This window comes from Passer domesticus, chromosome 4, assembly GCF_036417665.1.
Source record: "Passer domesticus isolate bPasDom1 chromosome 4, bPasDom1.hap1, whole genome shotgun sequence".
NCBI lineage: Eukaryota > Metazoa > Chordata > Aves > Passeriformes > Passeridae > Passer > Passer domesticus.
The window spans coordinates 72,879,072-72,899,315 of NC_087477.1; the positions used below are offsets into that span (position 1 = coordinate 72,879,072).

A 20,244-nucleotide genomic window follows, 5' to 3' on the forward strand; every position below is an offset into this window, starting at 1 on the left:
TCCTAATGTTAGATGTAAGTCTGTCACAGAGCAGGAACCTAAAATAAGTTCTCCTGTATTTTAAAAGTTCATGATGTAAATCTTGGGTTCTTCTGCTGACTGAAAGGAGGAGAAGGTGGGAAGAAAACATTTGCAATAGAGTCTGGAGAAAATTAAGTGGGAAGCAGTCGAGTGAGTTTTATGTACAGATGTACTCTTCCTTGATTCTCTAATGTGCATCTCAATTGAATTTTTTTCAACAATTTCCCAATTATCTAAACCAGCAGATCTTTTATATTCTTTTCTTCCAAAGACTTTTTTTTATAGTTTCACCAGTTAAGTGGTCCAAAAGTCATTTGAAACCTCTTCCTTGTTGTCTTCCAGGATTTTAAGTTAATGGAGCTTGTATAATATGACTCATTTGACTAGAATGAGTCTTGAATTAGTCTTCAAGAAGAAAAAGTAGAGGAAATCTGATGAACATGTGTGTTAAGTGTTCTAACCATTCTCTTCCTAGTGTGTCTCTTCAATTCATTAAAAAAAAAGGAAGGAAGCATTTTTTTTGCAGTTGATGAGTTGTTTGAGTATTACATTTGATTTGGGAATGCAATTTTCATCTCTAAGAATCTTCATTAACATCTTACTATATTAATTTTTAATTTGTCTTATATATTTTTAAATATCTACTTATAAATAAAACCCGGAAAAACAACTAACAATGAGCAATGTAGAATCATAGGTGTGAATCACCAGGGGAGAGCTTTATAATGATAGTGGAATTCAGAAAGGCAAACATTTCGTTCATGTCTCTTTTGGTATCTGCTAAATTTTTTCTTCTTTCTCAAAATTTCTGTTGGAAGATATCCAGATGCAATGTTTAGGTACAGTTCCAAATTATGTTAGACATAGATTTATTTTACCTCAGATCTAAAAAGTTATATTTTTTAGGATGAGACCTAAATTTGCACAGAGCTTAGGGGCTTTGGGAGTTTTATTTCATCAGGGTACATTTCTTTACCACTTGGACATTTTCCCAACTATTTTTTGAGCTCACAAAATTAAGGTAAAAATACCTAATTATGTCTGTACTGTAATATCACTGTATGATTTTGAGGACTCTTATCTGAACATGCTGTTCTTACAGTGAGAACTGTTTCTTTCCATAAAGGGGAAACAAAATAAAAAGAAAACTAGCACACATTACAGCAGAAATATATACTTGACTTCAAAAAAGCCACAAACTGTCTGGCTCAGGTTGTGTGATGTCTGCATCAGTATGTGAGTAATCATGTTGTTCCACCATCCAGTGGTTCTGTCACCTGAGTACTGGAAGATGTGTACCCTGTGAATCCTCCACTGAGTTTTGCTCAGTGAAGAAACATCCTTGAAATCTGTAGCCTGTAGTGCACAGGTGGATACACAGCAGTAGGAAGCAGCCTGAGTATAGCTCGCTGTTTCCCCTGAAATGTGTTACATAAAGCCAAAATTCTAACTAACTGTGTCCAGATCACTTAGGACTGCAGGTCAGGCCCTTCTTTACAAAGGCAGTCTGTACATGTTTTGCTCCGGTTTATGGAGTTCTGCTGTTGTGCTGCCACTTCAAATAAACCATGGTATAGAAGGAAGTTTTCTCATCAGGTACATGTGCATCCTCTTTCCATTATAACTTGAAGTATCTTTTCATAATTTTTAGGGAGGAAAGAGAATATGTTTATCCTGATAAAAACAGGTTACTCATGTGGGGGTTTTCCATTTCCTTAACACTTTTGACAGAGCATGAGTTGACAGAAAAAAAAAAAAAATCTCACAGAGACTGGAAAACCACAAAGGGCTCCTCCTCTCCTTAATTTTGTACAAGTACAAATACATATTGAAATATATCTTGAAATAGGCATGCACTGGGATAGTAGAATTCATCCTCCCCAACTGTCTGTAGTGCAGTAGTGCAATTAAAGGCTATTCTGTTCTAGCTGCATGCTTCAAAATGTTAGTTCTTTATATATGCAGTCAGGAACTTTGAAGTTATATCTTAAGTGAAAAAGTCAAGGTGGTCTGTTTGCTCTGGATCATACTAGATTTGGAAAACCAGTTATTTTGCACAGTGCCGCCTTTGAATGATGTCCTTCAACTATGTCCTCTTGTGCATGAATGTCTCAAGGAATAGCTGACATTCCTGGGCTCTCTCAAGTCTGGACAATTGTAAAAAAGACTTGGAAGTCCATAAATCCATAGATCCATAGATCTTCTTCCAATCATGGTCTTTCTGTTTAGGCATGGTGTACTTTTCGGGAGATAAAGTTGCCTATTTCTCAGGCTGGAACTGTTGTTTCTTTTCCCTTGAGATTGCCAAATTTTACCTGAGGGGAAAAAAAAATTGACTGTATAGTTGTATTACTTTTGTCTGAAAATACCGTAGTTATCTTAGTGTTCTCATCTTGTTAAAATTAAAATTCCTTTTTTTTTTTTTTTTTTTTGTCATTGCTTTCTGTAAGTCATGAGAATTAGAAGGGAAAGTTTTGGACTAGAACTTTTTACCTTGGAACTTACTTATCTTTTTGGGCTTCCTGCCTGTACTCTTTTCACACATTGACAGAGTTGCCATGGTGTCCCTCGCATGGTGTCACTCTCCAGTGGTCCCATTGTATTAATCCTGGAACTGCCTCTTCAAAGTAAATTGAATCATCTTTAAGGTTCAGAGAATTATTTCAGCATGTTATTACTGCGCTAGCCACTGACCTGATATTCTTCCCTCAAAGAGAATAGACTAGGTTATATTTCCATTATACATACTTGTTCTGCATGGTTTCAGTACATCTGTCTGAAGTTGATATTTTGTGTCTTTGCTTTAATTTCTTTCTGTCAAATACCACTGGCAAATTAGGTTTAGCACTGTCCATCCTCTTCCCCTTAGAATTTTGATTAGTTCTGTGCTGAACAATTAGTTGTACACTGCAGTTGTAAGTGTTTGATATCTACATACTTTGTCAAAATTGAATTGCTGTGATCAGTTAATTCTCTATTGCATTGCTGTATATCTGCAGAGAAAGCAACATTGTGGGAGAAAACTCCCAGATCAAATCTATTCAGATAACATTATAAAATGGTTAAACTCTCAGCTTTAGACTGGAGGATGGCCTGAGTGTCATAGTGTTATGACCAGTTGAGTTTTTTTAACTGGTGGAGAAGGAAGATAAAGTAAGGTAAACATGAACCTTTCTTGGTATTCCTTAGGACCTGTTCCTGGCATAGTCTGCCCACTATGCTTGGTGATGCCAAAGACTTAGAAAGCTGCTCCATGGCAGCAGCTGAAAGTTCCTGTGTCTTTTGGAGAGCTGGATTGGTAAAAGCACAGAAGGCACTTCATACAACATGCCCTCCAACTTCAGTGACGTTCTGGGTGGCACTGGGACATAGGTGGGATGCTCATAGTGGCCTTCTGTGGACACCAACCCTTCAGGGAATAACCTGCCTCAGGTGGTTTGGAGGAGACCTCAGGCAGTGGGCTTCTTCTCAACGTGTACACTCTGAGCCAGGGATTTGGTTCTTCACTGTTCTCTCTCGTTGTACTCAGTCATGGTCCCACAAACTTCAGCAGTGACTGCCCTGGGTGAGGAGCATGAGGCAGCAGAGCCTGCTGGGGAGCAATGAATGTGGTAGAAAGGGACTGTAGGGCAGAAATCACTGCACAGTCAGTGCAGTGTCACACTGGGAGGGACAGTCTTGTTCTTGGTTCTCTTGGACATGAGAGCTTTTGAATGCTCCCAGTTGTTAGGGCAGGGTAGCTTACAAGCTGTTTGTTATTCCAGGGAGAGAAGGGTGTATAAAGTGGAAGTCCTCACACCAACTCTCTGCCCTAGGGAGTGCTTCTTGGTAAAGAAGGGAGAAGTGCCTTAGATCTGTGTCTGAGTCCCTTTCCAAATGCAAAATGAATAACTGTAAATATGGAGAGGGCATATGGTACAATTTTATCCTAAACAGAACAAGCAAGGTTTCATCCAAAGGGATTTAAATTTGGATGTGACTTGCTTTGAATTTCTCTAACTTTTCTTTATACTAACATTTTATTTGTCTGTTCTTTTTATAATTGACATTGGCAATACAACTGCAGGACACGGATGCTGTTTTTCACTGACGACTTTTCAGAAATATGGAGCAAATTCTGCAGAGCGCCCACATTTGAAATACTCATGGAGATGTCTGTGAGCCATCCTGATGGGCAAATACAGACTTTCCTTCTTTTAATTAAAAATTCAGTGATCCTTTGAAAAGAGTTGGAGGAGTGGATGGGATACCTTTATCCCATACAAATTCTGATAGAGGTCTAATGTGAATATTCCAGATCTTGGGCCAAATTCTTGTCTTCTGCAACAGCAAGCTCTGAAATCAACTCTTCTTTTTCTGCATGGCTGAGGAGAATGCTGTTAGTACTTGCCAATGAGCCTGTGCTCTTCATAGCTCTTTTTTTCCACCTTGTGGGTGGTGATGGAAAGGTGTACATGTCAGGCTTCTGTCACTGCACAGAAAAAAATAAACTAGCACTGCAGAGAACTAAAAAGTACAGACAGAGCTAGCCAGTTTTTTCAAACCTAGAATTTAGTTGTCTTCATAGTAATGGGTTTCTTTTAGTAGGTAACAAACACTGAAAAGAACAAAAGGATGGCAGAGAATCATTGAAAATGGACCTTGGTGCACAGAGAGGGATTTTCTTTGCAGAGTTTCAATGCTGAAGCCTTTAGAAAAGAGCACTTACAGATGTTTGATTTCTTTCAGGTCTTCAGATTTTGGGACATTATACACAAAGTTGAATCTACAGCCTGGGATTGCCACTGTTATTGACAATTTCTACATTTGTTCCACCAACAAAAAGAAGGTATGTGGCAAAAAACCATTTTTGTAGTGCAGGTGAGATTCTGCGACTATGTAAAGAGTGTTTTACAGGTTTTCACAACAATACAGGAAACTGATTTTCATGATGGTGAAGATCACCTTTGGTGCATTTCTGACATACAGAAGTGGGGTGTTTATTTTTCCTGAATAGTACGGACAGAAAAAAATTACCTTGATGGATATGGAAACCTTATGAGATCATTTACTCATATGACTCCTGGAAATCAAGCTTTCATAGTGTTTTCCTTGCAAATGAAAGAAGAAATTCTGTCGGTTTTCACACATCCCAGTGGATTCTGGGACTTACATTCAAACTCTTCGTCCTTAATGCACGAGGTTCTTTGCATGTTCCTTAATATAAAGTATGGGGATTGGGCAGGCTGTCATTGATAATTATGTTTATCCCCTGTAGAATCTTAATTAAATAAATTTAAAAAAAAACCCTTCTTGAAGATTTCCTAAGAAATGTTCCTGCATCATTACTAAGAAAAAAACCCACTTTTCCTGGAACCTGGAAAGGTTAAATGGGCTTTATAAGTGAGAGAGAAATAGACCCACTGAGTGTATTTACAATGGATGTTATATTAGAAGCAACAGGAACAATGATTATGAGAAAAAATCATGGTAACAGCCCTTCTGTGTCTTCAAAGTGCCTGTGATTTAAATGGCAAGAATTGTGAAGTACAATGTGAAGCATAAGCACAGTGGGTCTTTCATGAAATAAGAGTTTTCTCTTGATAAGGACCTTTTAAATCCAGTGTAATACAGAAACACTGATTTCAGGTAGAGGCCTCTGATTGGAAGAACAATGTTTGTTGTGTTTGTCTGTCTGTTTTGCTTAATCAAAAAATCAGTAGAACTCTGTAAGGCTGCCTCGATGATTAAGTACATACTGTATTTCCCTTGAAATTGTCACTGGAATTTTGTGCCCAAGCTGTGCTATTTCTGAGATTAGTAATGTATTTTTAATCTTCTGCAAAGCCAGAAAGTATTATTTTGTTTCTTGAGGTGGAACTGCCAACAAGCACAAAGTTTCTTCAGATTGTGTATCTCAGATGTGCAATCTACTGGTGGTTTCACGTCCAAAAGAATAAAATCAAAAATCTTTACCCATCTCAGGTTCTAGAATAAAAACTAGAAGGATGAGATGGATGAGATCCCCATGGAGGAACTTTCCCAACTCAGTCAGTTACAATATCAAAGCCTCCCCAAATATCAAAGCACAAGGGTTCAGTGACAATATGATTGTGCCAGTTGTGTGAAAAAATAAACAGCAGTAAGATCACTCTTTATTCCAAGCCTGAAAGACACACCAGTCATCACAAGAACCCTCATGTTAATCCTAAGAAAAATCTATATTCTACTGAATTTCACAAGTTGAATTTCTTAGAGATACAAACCTCACTTAGTAAACTAATCGGATATTGGAAGCCAGATGATACAGAAAGTCCCTTTGAGTCAATAGAAATATGCTATTTTTATGTGAATATTTGCTTCTGTGAAGGTGTTGTTTACTAGCATACAAACAACAAAAACAGCACAGCAGAAATGATTTTAGGGCCTTTAAATTATGCCAGAGGGAGATATATTATGCATGGAAATATACATACATGCATGTGTGGTAAAAAAATTATGAAAGCAGTGGGGTTGCATGTTTTAACCAATGGTTTCAGACTGTTCTTGGGGGTTTTGCAGTCACCTGTGGAAGGTAAGAGGGAAGTCTTCATGTTCTAAGTCTGTTGCAATGGGAAATTTTAGGTGCTGGACCTTTGATTAGGGAATTAAGAGCAAGACTAAGTTGATCTCAGACAAGTTGTTTGCGATGATGGAGGAACATATCTCCCCGTCTGTCTATATCAACAGAGTTGCATGGGGTGTAATAGACTATTTAGAACTCTGACTCCCTTTTGTGAGCTGAGCAGACATCTCAGGGTTTTACTTGTTCTTGATGTTACTTCAGATCATTATGGTGTGGGTTTTCTTCAACCAGTTCACATCTTTTAAAATGTGCTGAAAATGGAAACTGGATTGCTGACTGCATACACTGGAACTGAGCATGCACTTTAAATTTAAAGCATAAGTAGTCCCATGCTACCACTTAGCATTTAGTGACTGGGAAAATACATGAAAGCAAAGATAAAATACATTTATGAGGATTTTTAATACTTCACATAGTAAAAAGTGTTCTATGATTTAATTTCATTTAGCCATTGTTGTCCTCATCTGTGGAAGAACAGATTCTGCACATTTAAAGCACATCGTTCCCACCTCAGTGTCATCAGAGCATTAACCACACCTGAATTAAGTTCTTTAGAATTAGGTATCTGGTCAATCTCTCTCCCTCTACAATCAAAAAAAACCAAAAAACCAAGAAACCCAAACAAAAAAAAAACAAAACCCAAAAACCAACCAAAACCAAACAAAGGAGAAATATGGGTATATCCAGGCAGTTCATACTGTTAAAATCATAGTTCTTTGTGAGAATTCTATGAGAATAAGGTTGAATTATTTTGTGGAGGTCTCAGTAACTGACTTTGTGACTGTTGTGGTTTTGAACTGAATCAAACTGCGGCTTCCTGCAGACATACAAAGAGATGGGTCATGTGGCTGTACTGTTTGTGAGGCAGAGTTGAACTGCAGTCAGCACAAGTAGAAAACATTTTGACCTACCTGCAAATGACCAAGTAGGATCATAGATCATCACCCTAAATGCTGTGAAACAGCAGAATAATAGTCAAGGGCACACTCTAATTAAGAGTTTATGCTTCCTAAGGATGCATTAATATTTGGTTTGCATTCTGGCTGGTTTTAGTGTACTATAAACTAGCAGCTAAAGACACTGATAGTGTTTTGGAAAGCTGTAGACTAGAGAAAGGGAGTTCTGCTATGCAAGCCCTCTGATGCCAGCTTCTCCATTTGAAGCACTTTTTCATTGATCTGTGTTATAAAATAACCTTTCCCTATGCAGTCTTGAAAGGTTGTGCAGTGATAAGGGATGTCCCTGCACTTTAAACTACAAAATTTATGTAATTATCTTGGTTTCAGTAATTAGCACATGCTGATAGCATCAAATGGTGCAGGAAATCCATCATGTACCATGGGCAGGAAATAATTTGCTTTGTGTTCTTTGTTTTCCAAACCAACATTTTAATTGTGACTTGAAAGTGTGATGTATGTGGTTTATAGAGTATGGGATTAAGACTTCCATAGCATCAATCTGGAATCAGGTGAACAAAGTTCTTTCTACAGAATAAAAAAGTTAGCAGAATTTAGTTTCACTAAGCTAAATTATCAATAAAATATTTAAAATTTTTTTTGTTATATGTGCTATTGGATGAAAAATTATATATTTGATTTTATGTAGAGTTACTGGGGATGAGTTGAATGAACACACTGATTTTTTTCCTCACATTCAGTGCATATTTTAATTTTAATTCATGCTAATGCAATTGGTGCATCCATCCTTCTGTTTATATGCTTTTGGAAAACATACAGCTAAGCAGTTTATATTCAGGCTTTTGATATTAAGAGAAAATAAGTATTGATTGTGATACACTAACTTATTAGTTAAATGAGTTGAACACTTACATTTCCCAGCTGTCACAATAACCAATAGCTGCATGTTTTTTCCAAACTGAAAGGCAAGGTGACAAACATATATTCTTGCTTGCCAAACAAGTATCTCATTACTTAAGATAGTAATAAGGATATAGGCTTTTTTAATACACTATTTTAACTCCTGATAATTTAAATAGTATGCATTACACTTTGCAGAAGAGTATTTGCCAGAACTCTAAAAGCCCTTCCCAAGATGCAGTTGTTTTGAGAAATGTTTTTAAGTACTTACAGGTAAATACAGTTCTACATAATTTTGACATTTGTATTTCAGAGCAGAACAATTGGTTGTGAAATTTGTCAAAATGCAGTATGACTACATTCACTTGTAAGGAATAATTCTACTCAAGTATCAGTTTCCTTAGATACCATGCCAGAACCTCTGCAAATATAGAGAGCAGAATTTTCTTACACTTTTACTAGTAGTCAGGAAAGGGATATTCCTTTCAATAGGATGAGTAGTTACTCGAGGAACATTTCCATGTGAAATTACAGAATATGAGTTTGTATGTTGAGATCTCTACCATGATGTGTTCTTGCCTTATAAGCAGTGTCACCATTCTGTTTTATTCCAGGGATGCACCATCAGAGCACTAATCTGACCTGACTGCATCATTTTGCTTAAGGCTTAAGTCCATGACTGTTCAGTTTGTCTTCAGGTATTCTAGATACTACCAGAAATATGCCCAATAATTAACTCTTTATTTTTTTTTCCCCACCCATACTTTTCTAGTTGGTAGATTGCTGTGAGAGGCAGTCTTGGGCAGAAATCCCATATTTTATTCACACACAATTGATGAGCAGTTGCTTTGTTGACAACCAGGAAGCTGCTAAATGCAAGTGGAACTCAATAGGTTAAAACAGTCAGAGCTTTCATTGAGCTGTTAGCTGAAGTCACAGTCCACAGCAGAGGTTCATCCAGCACTACCAAACCCATGACATATATGGGGAGGATTTGATGGATGCTGTTTGATGGGGTGTGACTATGTATATGTGGAAAAAATAGGATAAAGCTTTGAGAAATAGAGTGGAACTGTTGAAAATTAAAGCTGTGGATGAAACAATGGCTTGGGATCTGGCTATTAAAGAAGTATTTGAGTTATTTACTGGCTAAATGGAAGGCAGGAACCATAGCTTTCCAGCTGGACTGATTTGTGCTATGGTTGAGAAACCAGGGCTTTTTCACAATTTCTATGTAAACAGGGCTGCATAAAAAATGTGTAATTCCTATGTCATTGTCATGTCATAACTCCTTGTAACCCTTTCAATAAGTGGAAGGTAGGTACGGTATTACTGCTCTGTTTGAGAATACCCTTTCTCCTAACCAGTCAATTATGAATGTGTTTTCCTACATAGTGTGACATAGAGAAAGGTTTAGTTTAGTTTTGTTTCCATCAAAACTCTTTCTGTGCGTTTCTCCATCCTGTTCTTGTATGTGCAGAACTAGAAAGAATCCCCCAGCTCTTGTTGATCATGGTTTGATCTTGTTGATCATCACAGGTTTGTCTTTGAATACCCTTTTGAATGCATGTCTACTAAAACATGGAACCAGGCAAGCTGAAGGTGCCTCTGAAATTTTTGTGTCAATTCTACTCTCTTGGATCCAATGAATATTCTATAGTCCAGTACCTGAAGTACACTGTCTTTAAAGGCTGCAGTTGATATTTAAAAAAAAAAGAAAGAAAACAACCCCCAAAAATCAGCCAAGCCAACAAATCTGACTAACAATGCAAGGGAGCAGCAGAATGCCATGACCATGTAGGTTTCCCACAGTATATAGGTATGTAGGATAATTGCTCATCAAGGTAGAAGGTGTGTAAGCTAAATGGCTGCATGCTTGAACATTCTGTGTTATTATTCTATCCTAGAATTCATTTGATGCTTAGAGATCTCAATTTAAGTTTTTGAGACTGACCTTCCACTGTGATTTTGTAGCCTAATGTGCAACTTTCACATTCTTTTGTGCTCAGGCATACAATTATTCTGAGGAAAAATAGCCCTGTCTTTATGGTATGCTCATTATAGATGCTTTTGTTCTGTTTTTATGAATATCCTGTCTAAAACTCATTAGTCATAAAAGCACACCAACAACTACCAAAAAGACGTAATGTTAAATTAAGTTTACTGTAGTGAAGCCAAAAATAAAATGACTAGCTGGTGGGAGTACAACATAAAAAAGATTTATGTGAAAATGGAAAAGACCTCCAAGCAACTGTTAAGAGACCATTGTGCATATGATTCTGCACTTGAGAGACATCTATTTCCCTCCCAGTAATTCTGGAAAGAGAAGGATTCCAAGCATCGTATTTTCAGCAAGGTTTTATTTGCTATTATGATGAGCAGGGGTCATTGCTTGGAGAAATAGGAGCAGTCAATCAAGAGCATGCAGCAGAAAGCAGGTCTCAAGCTGCCCTCAGCACCTGGGGGAGGGTGAGCTGCTGCGGGGTGGCTGGGAATGGGAATGCACAATATTCCATGCCGGGGGGGTTTAAGATCTAGGATTTTGATTTGCTATGTCTAAAAATAAGGGTAATTTGGCAAAATTTAGACCAGGTTGTTACTTGAAGCTCATTATTTTAAAATGCAGATTCTTAGGCCCAATTCTAAATTTGAGCCATATGCCAGAGAAAAATATAGGTGGGGTAGGAGGTGTGGATTTGCTGTGCAGGACACCAGGCAAGTTGTGTGTTTCCCTTGTCCAGCCTGCCCATGTGCTCATTGACCTGAAAGTACTTTTGAAATCCTTCTCTGCTTGAGATAACAACTAAGGGGAAAAACAAACTCAAATAATCAACCACAACTATCTGCAGTAGATCTCTAGACCTGAGTGAGACCTGAATGAGGCTTTTCTCCATCATGGCAGAGAATTTAATATGTCCTAGCAAAAGCTAAAAAAGTCTTTTAATCAATAATTATGAGGATCATGCACATCTTTTTTTTAAGGCTATACATTTCCAGGCAAATATCATCCTGGAACATTTTCAGATGCAATATGGAACTTGCAGAATTAAATATAACAAGGAGGTAAATCATAATATATGGGATAGTGTCCAAAGGAGAAGGTGTCCATATGAAGAGTGAATAGAAAGTTACTCAATCTGCATGAATTCTGTCACAGGTAAAACAAAAAAGGGAGATGTGCTGCATTAGTGGTGCTGAATCTTAGCAAGATGAAACAGGAGAAAAGAGAGAAAAGATAACTAAAAAGAGGAAATGGTCAAGGATTGGTAACAAGCCTCTTACTGTACTCAACAAGTATTTAGTTGATCACCAAATCTGCTTGGATAAAATGAGTAGAGGTAAGTCTGTAGAACAGTCATGTTTCCGTTGAACTGGCATAAGCAAGGTCAGGATTTTTTGTGACTGATTTAGATTATTTATATAAATGTCAATAATCTTATATGCTGAGATTACTTTTGTCTAATTATTTTCTGAACATCCCAACATGCCAAGAGGCTGTATCATGTTCCCCATGTTGCGGAAGGGAGGAAATTTGGAACTTTTTCATCTTAACTCAATCTAACAGCAGGAACCAGGAGGTCCGTGCTAAGGAGATTATGTGAAAACTGCTGAACTGTATTTGACAAGACATGAGTATCATTCAGAAGGTCTGCAAGAACTGTGAGCAGTAGGTGTATTCCCCAGACAGCCCCAAGAAAACAATGGTGGAGAGTGATTGAAACATGTTCATCATGCTTGCTGATGGATTGCCTGCATCTCCTGGGGCCCTGTGAGTTTTCCTCTCATTTCCCCAGTGATGGACCAGTGGATGAATCCCAGTTTCCATGCCTCATGCTATGTGAGGTGTGGTGTGCGTTATCATGGTCTATCTGAATAACGTGCTAAGAATCACCTTTTAGTCTCTAAATCCTGAAACATGACTTTGACTTCATGACAAATGTAAAAGAGTTCTCTCAAAGTCCTCTCTACACATTTGTGGGTGCATGCTGGAGACAAGAAGATTGGATGCTGGAAACCGTGAAATGCACCCCTGACTCTGGTAGCTGCACTGCCAGGGCTTTGTTTTTCTCTACCTGGCTGTTCTGACCAAGGCCCAGTTCCATTGTCCAATCTACTGATGTGTCAAATCCTGCTTCTCTTCACCACCACTGTTCAACTTCCCTTGTGTTCAGCACACAGGCTTCTCTGGCTCTCTCAGTAGCAGAGAAGCAGCAGGACTTTTATCCCCAGAGTTGGCATGGAAGCACAGTGGAAATGAGCAGGGTTTAAATGGTGGCCATGGCCATTTTGCAGGGCTGGCAGTGTGCTCAGTCCCCTGAGAATCCCTGGGGCTGCTGCCCCCCTGATCTGCTAGGAGTAAAACTGATGTTAAACCAGTCAACTTCTACAATCTGCCTGTCATGCCACAAGCAAGACTTCTGAACTATTGTGGAAATTAAGTATTCCAGTGACTGTTTATTCCCCTCTCTTTGTGGCATTTACTAGAAGGGATGAATGTAACTGCTTGCTTACCTGTTTCTAATTCTCAAATGAGCCCTGACTCCCAGTAGCCCCAGCACCCTGCAGCAACTGTAAATGTCTACTGAAAAAGCAGGACCTGTATAGCAAATATGTTCTAATGCAGCCTGCACTCATAGTTTGAGCACAGTCAGCAAAAAATCTTGCAAAAATAAATCAGGATCTTTTTTTTCTTCACACTATATGTTTCTGTCAGAGAAAGATTCTTCCTCCTGGAAACTGGAATGTCATATTCAACTAAGTCACCTCTGAAGCCTTCTTTGGGGCTTGTACTAGAGACAGATTTTTTCCTTCTGTGGGAGTAATTCACTAGGTTGCTGCCATCCCTTCATAGAAGAAGATTGCTATGAAATGAATGGATTCTGCTTAATATTGCCTGCTTGGTTTTGAGGAGGGATTTTCTGCAATTTTGTTTAAGCTTGTGACTAGCAGGTATATCTCTCATCTGTTTTTTTGGTGGGTTTTTTTTGTAACCTTTCACCACCTCTTTCTGCTCTTCCATTTCCTAATTTCTTTCCAAAACTCTTTCTACTTTTATTTTTTTCTATTTTTGAGCATTGCTTCTTCCTACAGCTCACACATAGATTGTGGGCCAAATAAAAGCTTTTTCTTTAATGGTTACAATTACTAAAGAAAAATATTATTTAGAAGAATGTAGCTAATGGTCTATGTTTCTATTCAAAAATCACAGTATTCTTGGGATAATAATAATAATAAATCTGCTGACACATCCTTAACTGTCATTCATAAAACAAATCTCTTCAACAGTGGTGGTAGGATCATTCAGTCAGGGAGCTGTTAGCCAGGAGACCTGACATCAGTTTCTATGACCTTGAGCAAGCCTGAGCCTCCTTGAAGCCTGACTTCCTCTTGTCTCATACCTTGTAATTGCATTTGCCTGGTGCAAAACCACTGTGACATGACATGATTTGACACCCTACTTTGAGATCGGATTGCTAGGTAAGGTTTTGCACAAAGTACAGAATTAGTCTGGCTTAATTTTCTTATTTATAAACTTGAAACCATAATAGTGAAGTCTCTAGATCACCTATGATCCTTAAATAAGTGTTAAGTATTTTTATAAACCCATTTCAAGACAAATGCACATTAATCAGGTATTTTTTGTTTCACACTCCTGCAAGTATTCAACAGCATTTTAAGATTTGCTGCATGCTGAAAATAATTGTTATAAATATGTTCCTGTATTTTTTAAGATTGTTCAGCTTTTATCAGTCATGGCTGGTTCAGTACATAGGTAATAATTTGAATATGATAGTAATACTTTTATTCTCACTGAAATGAGAAAAGTCAGCTTTTTGCTCCAAATAGAACAGGGTTAATTTTTGCTGCAATCACTGGATATACAATTTACAGATATCTTATTTTATTATCAGTCATCTAAACAAAATTAGTCGTCTGGGTCTTGAACTGGCTTTCAGATTTGACTAAGATGCTGTCATTTTTTTCTAGAAGGCATGAATCTGTGTGGGAAAGGTGTGGGATGGAAGGGTGTCAGGTAGCACTGGGGGATTGTGGGTGTTTATCTTGCTAAAATCAGTGCCAAAAACGGACGACTGCAAGTTGCATAAAAGCTGTGCTTTCGGTGTAACTATGACTACAGGAATCAGCCTGGGATCCATGGGAATAATCAAACATCTCATATCAATTTAACATAGCAAATGCACTAGAGTAGTTTTTTAGTGCTAATATATGCCCTGATTTTTTTTTATTTTGCCATACCCATGAACAAATTTTTTTACAGATTGTATCATTCTATCTTTAAATTTTTTTACAGTTTGTTTGGGATGCTGTGCTGGTGGGCATAAATTAGTGGGGTTTGCCTAAAGGTTCCAGTCTGTCCATGAGAATTACAGTGTCTCATACTTTGTTCTTTCTGTGGGCTCCAGGAAAGGCAATGGTTCTCTTACCTGCAGCTGCTGAGGATTTCAGAAATGCTTCTCTGCTCTGCAAAGTGCTGTAGCACAGGAGCAGGAGGTCTGGGTCTATATTGTTCTTTTTACATATTTGCTATGTAAGTCTCAGGGGTGCAGAACTTGTGCTGGGCTTTGGGACTGCAAAGCAAAGGCTCCTCAGAAACTCTTACATGCTGTATATTATTGCAAGGCCCAGCTGTAACTTTTCACTTGACTTAGGCTGACAAAGTCTGTAAAAGTGTCCATTCTGGACTGAAATTCCATTCAGGAGGTACTAATGTATCACTTGGTATATTGCAAGATCGTATTAAAACCACTTGTGCACTGTACTCTGCCATAAGATCTCAGAATTTTACGTGCATGTGGATGACTTGGCGTCTCCTGTTAATAACTTCGGGAATTCCGGAGAGGTTGTAAGATTTCCCTTTTACAGATGTGGAAACAGAAAGATGTAAATTACTTGCATGGGAAAGAAATTAGAGAAATTTAATAATATGCCACACATCTAAGCCAGTCTCTCAGCTTGAACACTAGTCTTGAAAATTAGTCTTTTCCATCACAACAAAATATTAGATTAATTAAATAATATACATTATTGCCAGTATACAGGGGAATTTGGGCTTGTGGAAGGTCTATCAATATCATAAATATCAGTAGTCAAATATATACAAAAAAAGAAAGTATATTTTGATGACAAAAAAAAAACAACCAAAAAAACAAAACAAAACAAAAAAAACCAACAAAAAAACAACCCAACAAAACAAAAAGGTTGTTATTTCCACAATCAAGGACTAAAATTTAGGAAGTATTTTTAATGGTAAGATCATAATTAACTTTAGGAGGGATCAAGTAGAGTTTTACACTTTGTGGGTTTTTTTTAAGATTAAATAGGTGAATACACATAATTCTGTAAAATATTCATCTATCTGTTATCTAAGATAAAATATCTCTAAGACAAAACATGTGACTTCTGATCCAAATTTCATAACTTTGTAGAAAGTATTCTGTGAAGATAATGAAAGTTTTAAAGATTTTGTAAAGTGTTTGAGGCAATTTGAACTACAACCTAAAAAAGTTATACTCAGAAATGAAGAAGAGAGTTGAATTCTCACCTAGGACCTTAATTCCAGATACTCCATTGGAAAAAATTGCTCCTGTGTTTCTGCACAATTAACAGAATTCAATTTTTATTAACACTTGTTTTCTATAAACCATTTACCATGTCAAATATCATTACCACGTGGCTGTATTAGGATAAGATCAGAAATTTTTACCAAGACTTTGAAAAGTTCTGGAAAAAAAAACTCTTGACTTCCAAATTAAAATAAAATGATTGGGAAAGTATTGATGGAGCTAAGATAAGGAAAACAAATGAGATAAAGTGGAATATTTTGTTTAGTTGTCACCCTTTAAAATGTAGTGCTTTAAAATTATGTCAAGGTTTGCTTATAAAAATAATAAATTCTCATAATTAAAATTAGCATTTGGCATGGGAAACTAGTCAGAATTAAAACATGCATTGTAAACATTGCCTTTGCTACTTCAGCATTTTCTGGCCAAAATTTATTTTTTTCTGAAAGTGCCCTGACATTTTAACAGCCTGCTAAGTGCCAGAACCCTACACATATTTTACTCTGATAGCTGGTAAATTTTTGACTTACATAATATTTATAACTCTGAGTTCCAAGCTATCCAAGGGATACTGCTTTGCTTATGTATTTTTCCCTTTTTTTGGTTCATTAGTAAGGGCGTTATCCTCTTCCCCCCATTTTTTTTTAACTGAGATCTTAACAGCATTAGGCTGATGCTCACAGCCTACAGGTGACACTGCTCTGGTTTTCTGTCTTGTGTTCAGTGGTCCATGATTTAGGTAATTGCCTGTTATTTATCTCTTTTGAACATTTTGATAGCACGCTGTGTTTTGTTTGAGGGTTTTTTGTTTTTTTTTTTACCATTTCTCTTGTCTGCTCTCTGACTAAAGAAAATACTGCAGCTTGTCAGTGTTTGAGGTTGGACAATTTGCTGTTCCTTAACACTGCTCTGTCACCTGCCACAGCATTTAAGCCATGTTCAGAATATCACCCAGGGAAAAAAGAGACAAAGTCTAAGTCTCTAAGTGTTCATGATAGCAAATAAGTTTATTTAAAAATTAGCAAATGTTGTAGTGATGGAATGCCAGAGTCCCCCTTCCTGCCTTCCCACAGCTTCAGCTAACAAAATTACCCCAGAGAACATTACAGCTGTAAAATGGCAGGGAGATCTACTGTGGCTTTTACCAGAAATCTCCAAGGCTGGAGGCATTTATGGTTGATCGTAGGAAAATTAAGAATAATGTAAGGATGCACAGTAAATTTTCAGTTTACTTTTAAATCCAGTAAATATATGTTGATTGCTGCACACTAAGATACTTGAAGTTTCCAGCTTATTTTCATTACTTAAGGAATAAACATCATAAACATCAGGAGGAAACCTTCAATTTAGGTTTGCCCAGCTCTGTGGTAGTGTGTTATATGGTAATCAGATGTACTTCAGTTTGATGACCTTTCATCTAGGGTTGTTGTTTAGCAGTGCACAGTGGTGCAATCTGGCCTTTTGTGTGTTTTGAGTATTGATTTTTCGGATAGCAAGAACTGAAATAGTAACCTGGGGAGGTCTGGCATCACTCTGACCTGCTTTGCTTTTATTCCTTGTGACTCTAGTCAGCTTCTGGGAGTGGTGGGCTGATGGAAATGGCACATCTCTCTCCACTTTGCTTTTGTGAAAGCTCCAAAAAAAATTTCCCTAGTGCCTCTTCCTCAATCTTTCCATTCCAGCTTATTTTCATTCCAATTCTCTTTTTGTCCTCCCACCCTTACAGTTGCAGCTCGACCTGGCAGCCTTGCATGGACACTGCTAAGTATTGCAGCACTGAAAGTTGAGGGAGTTATACTGAGATGAAAATTTGAACATCAGATACAGTTTTAGTCAAGAATCATCTCAAACTGGTGCTCTGCTTTTGGAGTGTCTTATCTATTTTCTTTGGACAAAGAAATATCCTGGCATTATTTTGTTCAAACCTCTATGTAAACTCCTTCCCTTTCTAAAGCTCCAGGGTGAACCCCAGTTCACACTGGGGTACCATAAAATCACAGAAGTATTTGTATTGGAAAAGACCTTTAAGATTATCGAGACCAACTGTAAGCCTAATGCTGCCAGTGCCACCACTAACCCATGCCCCTAAGTGACAGGGACATGGCTCCCATGAAGGGGTCATGAGGGCAGGACCTGGCATTTTCACCTTGTTAAACCTCATAGAGTTACCTTGACCCATCATTACTTGTCCAGATTACTCTGCAGAGCCTTCCAGCCCTCCAGCAGATCAACATTCCAGCCCAGCTTGGTGTTGTCTGTGAACTTACTGAAAGTGCACTTTTTTGCCAAGACTAGTTGGATCAGATGATTCTAGAGGTCCTGGCCAACCTGCTTTTCTATGATTCTGTGATCCTCCCATCCAGATCACTGATGAAGATGTTAATGATCTGGATGAAGGGAATGAGTGCACCATGGTGATGGGTGGCTTCCAGATTAAATAAGTGTGATGATGGTTGCTCTAAGACTAGTTCTGTGTGAAGAGCTCATTATCTGGATGAAATGCTCTTCATGCCTAGGGAATGAGAGTATCAGCACTAGTGCCACAAGGGGTTGAGGTGACTGCTGTCAGTGCTTGGAGTTTCTAAAACAATGTCACCAGAATTCTTTGTAATCTTGGATATATTTGTTTAATCTAAAAATCTATTCCTAAATGGAGTTCTCTTATGGGAATGAGGTTACTTACTGATAATTTCAGAATACAGTCTATTGTCAATGTTTGTTCATCACATGTAATGGTGGCTATGCAATATTTATAGTCTTTCCATAAGGATTGCTGTTGGGAATAGCAGAGTCACAACTGATTACCTCAGCTGCTGCTTACAAAAGGCAGCTGACTTATCATACCTTGGTTGGAATAATCTAGCCCTGTGTTAGAAGTATATTACCCAGTACACACAATGCAGTTGGTGTCTTTTTGCAGAGACCCCACTCATTTCAAAAGTCTCAGGAGACAAAATAATTTATTTCTGTGTCTGATTCGCTGAAGAAAAGAGAAGCTGTTTATTATCTGAAGTAACAGGACAGCATATGTTGCACTGCAGTGCGGCTGGCAGCCTAGAGCCTTGAAAAATATGTTCTTGTCTTCAGGGGAGCATAGACATCGACTTTGTGCATCTCAAGAGGTGTTGAAGCATCATCTGATGAGTCAAGTTGCAATCAAATGAACCTTGCTAGGGAAGAGGAGGCAACATAGTCAAGGTTTTGGCAACTGCCATTTTGTCTTTGCCTTTTATAATCAGAGAAAATCTACTGTAATTTCTTACTCATTTTCTTGAGCTTTACAATAAAGAAAGATGTCCTGAGCTATTCACTCTGTCACCCTAATTTCAATTATCTTGAAATTTTAACCTCAGAAGTGAAAACAAAATGTTAAATACAGTTTGTATTTTGGCTTCTATTTCCATTTGTATTTTAGCTTCTATTCCCTTACCTATTAAAAATTATTGAATCTGTCATCTAAGACTTCCTGAGTTAGTCACCCGTGGAAACTGTCTTTATTCTGGAAGAATAAATTGCAAATGTTCATTTTTATAATTTTTGAAAACACTTTGACTGTCAAACAATTATCTTGAAATATCAATTCTGCATATTTATGTAGTTCTCAATTTGTTGTGTTTGTGTTCAGACATGCCATTCCATCTATCTTTGTGATTATAAGATAGGCAGCCATCTGGGCCCTTTAAAGTTTGCATTTTCTGGTAGAAGACATCAATGATGCCCACATTTTTAGCACACTCACACTAGTAAACAAGGAAAATGTGGTAATCATTAAAGGCTTTTTGCACCCAACAGCTTGCAAAGCCTTTGAAAAATAGTCCTTGTACAAGACAAAGATGAAAGGTGTGTGAAAAGGTTTTCGAAGTCTCTATGTTTCTGTAAGGTCAGGCAAAGAGGAGAGACTTCATTTGCTGCTGATGAATACAGCCCCAACAAAAGAGGTAACAGTCAAGTCTGTGGAGGAGTTACGTGCTTTGGTTGGATCTGTGACTCCATTATGCTGAGTAAAAGGAGTTTCACAGAAGAGCCTGAAGCACTGATTCTTCTCTGAAAGAACAGGGAAAGAGAAACCATTTCTGCCCAGATTTGTCTGGCTGAAGTTGGAAGCACAGGGTGGTTCCACAACATCTAACTATGGATGATGCACTCAAAGAGCCTCAGCTTGGACCATGACACATAAATTAGCAGAGAAATCCATGACCATATCAAAGGCTCAAACTGT

The 20,244-nt window shown here is 37.8% G+C and overlaps 1 protein-coding gene across 10 annotated transcripts in view; it reads left to right on the top strand.

The window, feature by feature from the left end:
• Nucleotides 1-20,244, top strand: part of SORCS2 (sortilin related VPS10 domain containing receptor 2) — a 533,074-nt gene that overhangs the window by 293,907 nt on the left and 218,923 nt on the right. For all 10 annotated transcript variants that reach the window (XM_064418746.1, XM_064418748.1, XM_064418747.1 and 7 more), the window contains one exon: nt 4,750-4,849. In XM_064418746.1, the coding sequence (XP_064274816.1) occupies nt 4,750-4,849 (100 nt within the window). The remainder of the gene's footprint in view (nt 1-4,749; nt 4,850-20,244) is intronic.